Below are 4,032 nucleotides of genomic sequence, written 5' to 3'. Positions count from 1 at the left end.
TCACTTTCACTTAAAAAAAAAATCACAGCCAAAAGACACTTGGAGCACAACCTGAAGGGGGGCATTTCTAGAGTTATATTAAAAGGCCTTTTACTTGTTAAAAAAAAAAGTGTAATCTATAAATCAGATTACAGAAGGCATGTGGTAGATTGTGGTTTTTAGCAAAGTTTTGATCATGTTGATAATTTAGAGGCCTTTGAAATCCATGTTTCAAAATATGATACAGCAGGTTTTATAGGATCAAACCGGAAAGTAAACATCATTTTAAGTTTGTCTTTTACTCACCTTTATGTTATTCAGAACTCGTATAACATGTTTTTTAACCTTTAACATTAACAGCTAGCTTTTTGTTGCATAAGGTGTATGGATGAGTTTTTATGAGCTCTTTATTTGTCTTCGTCCACTTCAGAAAACTAGATGTGTCATTGTATTAGAAGCTTCATATATTAGTTTGTGACTGTGTTGTTGTGTTCATATTTCAGTATTATGATGACACGTATCCCACAGTGAAAGAGCAGAAAGCCTTTGAGAAGAACATCTTCAACAAGACACACAGAACAGATAGTAAGTGATTCTGTTGTGTTGGCTAACATCAAGTCATGTGGACTCATCCTTCCTCTCTTTGACACAGGTGAAATCGCATTGCTGGAGGGTCTAACGGTTGTGTACAAGAGCAATATTGATTTATATTTTTATGTCATCGGCAGCTCCCATGAAAACGAGGTAATGCTCTATACTTGATCCAGGATTGTATCTTTTCATCAAACCATGTGAATCTCATAAGTGTTATTGTCTTTTCTCCCACAGTTGATGCTTATGTCAGTGTTGAATTGTCTCTTTGATTCCTTGAGCCAAATGTTGAGGTAGGAAAGACTTTTTTTCTTGTATGCTATATGGTCTCCATCAGCTAACGACAGTTTGATCTTGACTGATTGTTTTCTTCTTTTTAGGAAAAATGTGGAAAAGAGAGCCCTGCTTGAAAATATGGAGGGTCTCTTCCTGGCCATTGATGAGATTGTTGATGGAGGGTAAGTCATAATTAATTTATTCAAATTTTGTTACACCGAGATCTTGTAGATGGTGCTGTTTATACACTACCATTCAAAGGTTTGATAAGATTCTTGAGAAGATTTTTATTTTTTAAAAAGATGCCTCTTTGAGGTTCATGCTCATCAAGGTTGCATTTAATTAATCAAAAATACAGTAATATTGTCAAATATTATTACAATTTAAATGACGCTTAATATATTTTAAAATGTAATTTATTTCTGTGATCAAAGCTGAATTTTCAGCATCATTACTCCAGTCTTCAGTGTCACATGATCCTTCAGAAATCATTCTAATATGCTGATTTGCTGCTCAAGAAACATTTCTCATTATTATCAGTGTTGATGATACTTGTGCTGCTAAATATTTTTGTGGAAAATATTTTTACTGTCACTTTTGATCAATTTAATGCATTATTTTTAATTAAAATAGTATAATGTTCTTTCCCCCCAAAAATCTTGCTGTCCCCAAACCAGTAAATCTATGAAATGTATAATAATTATCAGTAGTTTTATTTTTTTAGTACTAGTTGTCCTGCGGAAATTATATAGGGATTGTATTATATTATAATAACTTATTATAATTAATGTATTAAATTTAATGTTAATTTAAGCAATTTTGTGTGCATTTTTAAATATTTTTTATAATTTTATTTTATTTAAGTTTTAAAATTAAATTTAGGAGGCCCACACAGAATCAACAGCTTAAGAATTCCATATACATTCTCATCATTCATAAAATATAAATTAACTGCTCCTTTCATTAATTTATTGAATATTCTGGCTGTTTTGTTAATGCTTTTAGCTACCGATAAGACTGTAGTACTCTCAGCTCTGTTTACCACTTTTTATTATGTTTAAATACCCCAATCCAGAAGCTCAAACAGTAGAGCATGGTGCTAGCAACACCCAGATCATGGGTTCGATTCCAAAGGAAATAAATGTAATAAAATAAGTCCCTTTGGCTAAAGGCATCTGCCAAATTCCACAGATTTTTCCCAAAAATGATTGCAGAAAAGTCTATAGATTCCTTCTGGGCCTAGACATCGGCCATTGAAAACCCACTGCGACCACATAGGTTTGATTCTGGCGTATGTTATTTCCTGATCCAGTTCCTCCCTCTTGTCCACATCCTTTCCTGTTTTCTCTGCATTCTCTCTATCAATAAAAGTGGCCAAAAAAGCATTTTCTAAAACAGAAATGAGTCTAAAAATCACATTGCCTTGGTTGCAGCACTGATCACTCATTAATTGTCTGTTTTACAGTGTGATCCTGGAGAGCGACCCACAGCAGGTGGTTCATCGTGTCGCTCTGAGGGTAACTACTTCCTGTTCTCCTCTATTGACTTTCATGATGCTGTTGTAAATGTTAATCTGCTTAGTATTTGTTGGCTCTGCTTCATCTCATGTGCTCTGACGCCACTGATGAGCATTATGGTCCTGCTAGGCAGCTATTAACTTTGATTTCCAATAATCTTGCAAGTGTGAGACAGAAAGCAAGCCAGCAGTCCTAAAGTCCTCAGCACCCTCTCTCATGTCGTTTCAGGGCGATGACGTGCCTCTGACAGAACAGACAGTCACTCAGGTGAGAGCAGTTGGCGCACTTCCTTCAGTGACACCTGTCGCCATCATGGCTCTTATGTTTTATAGTAGCTCTGAGATTTACCCATGATGAGTCCACGGTGGTCTGGTTTCACAGCTCCCACATTAAGAACGTTTCATCGTGCCGCCACTACCCCGGCTTTCTGGGTTCCCGCATGTGTCTGCTGCATGTAAACATGATGGCTGATTATTGGCGGCTGTCTGCCAGCGATGGCTCCCCGTGGCTGCCGTACTCGTGAGTGCGGACTGATTAATGTTCTCATTTAAGAGGCTCTGCGACAGGCTGCCTTTCGTGTCTGTGATTAATGGCTGTCTCCTCGTCTTCCCCGCTATACGGTTACACTTTGCCTCGCCTCGTGCAAATTAAGATGATGAATTAATTCCTGGATGTTTTGCTGCACCTGCATTACTCGATTACAGGGTTCCCTTCAATGTTAGTGCCTTCGTATGATGGGTTTGGGTTTTGCTTTTTCACTTCTGTAGTTTCTCGTTTTAGATAAACTAGTGTTCATAAATTTGTCCGATTTTTTTTTCAAGTAATTAACGTGTCTTTTAAGAAAAATGATGGCATTAATGAGTCAAGAACACAAACACGTTAAAATTCAATTACCTGTTGTAGCTTTGGAGACAAGTGAGGTTTTTATGGAGTGGTTTGGTCTATCCGTCCTCATTGAGTGATTGGATTTACTGAAGAGGAACACAAAACACTTCAAATAAATGATTCCGAGGCTGGCAATTCATTCTAATTAAATATGACTAATTACTTGGCATTGCCTAATTCAAAACATCAAGTTTTAATCAATTGGCAGAACTCACTTTCATATATTCCTTCATAAGATTCTAATGACACCTTAAATTAATTATAACAACCATCATAAGTGGATTTAAAGAAGCACCCAGTAATGTTTCTTCCATTTAATGTTTGACATCTAAAAAACTAATAGTACGAATGACATGAGATTCCAGTTTTATTCTACTTTTACTTTTTTTCTTTATATCACATTATATATACATACATACATGCATATAAGATTTTCATTACGATTCATGTACATTCCAGTGGTTGATCTTGTTCTCTGTTCTTCCCTCTGACCCTTGTTTTGATTGAAGTAAAGAAACCGTTTCATTCTAGTTCTGCTGTGGTGTGTTTTCCTCCTTTCGGATACTATTTGGTTTGCAGAGGCGGCAGTGACGTTTACTTTTCCAATATTTTGAGGTCACTTTGTTTACTGTTTTGTGTTTTAAGTCAGTCATCACTATTACTACTGCTCACACGTAGGGTTAGGGACTCTAAGCATATAACCTCCCTAGCAATGTGCTAAACCCATTCAAAACATTAACAACCACCAACTACATTTTATTATCCTGATTTTGAGTTCTGAATA

The 4,032-nt window shown here is 36.1% G+C and overlaps 1 protein-coding gene across 2 annotated transcripts in view; it reads left to right on the top strand.

Annotated features, from left to right (window-relative positions):
* LOC107714956 (coatomer subunit zeta-1-like) overlaps positions 1-3,046 on the top strand; it is a 4,363-nt gene extending 1,317 nt beyond the window's left edge. The window contains exons 3-9 of one of the 2 annotated variants that reach the window (XM_016520954.1): positions 483-564; positions 632-723; positions 808-863; positions 951-1,028; positions 2,312-2,363; positions 2,592-2,630; positions 2,745-3,046. In XM_016520954.1, coding sequence (XP_016376440.1) covers positions 483-564; positions 632-723; positions 808-863; positions 951-1,028; positions 2,312-2,363; positions 2,592-2,630; positions 2,745-2,756 — 411 coding nt within the window. In that variant the 3' untranslated portion in view covers positions 2,757-3,046. Of the gene's footprint in view, positions 1-482; positions 565-631; positions 724-807; positions 864-950; positions 1,029-2,311; positions 2,364-2,591; positions 2,631-2,695; positions 2,718-2,744 lie in introns of those variants that run through there. The other variant, XM_016520955.1, reaches the window with a different exon arrangement.
* Positions 3,047-4,032: the final 986 nt, after the last annotated feature.

Source organism: Sinocyclocheilus rhinocerous, unplaced genomic scaffold (assembly GCF_001515625.1).
Source record: "Sinocyclocheilus rhinocerous isolate Xijiao unplaced genomic scaffold, SAMN03320098_v1.1 scaffold28, whole genome shotgun sequence".
Lineage (NCBI taxonomy): Eukaryota > Metazoa > Chordata > Actinopteri > Cypriniformes > Cyprinidae > Sinocyclocheilus > Sinocyclocheilus rhinocerous.
The sequence above is the reverse complement of the archived record's forward strand: the minus strand, read 5'-3'. Positions and strand labels throughout refer to the sequence as shown.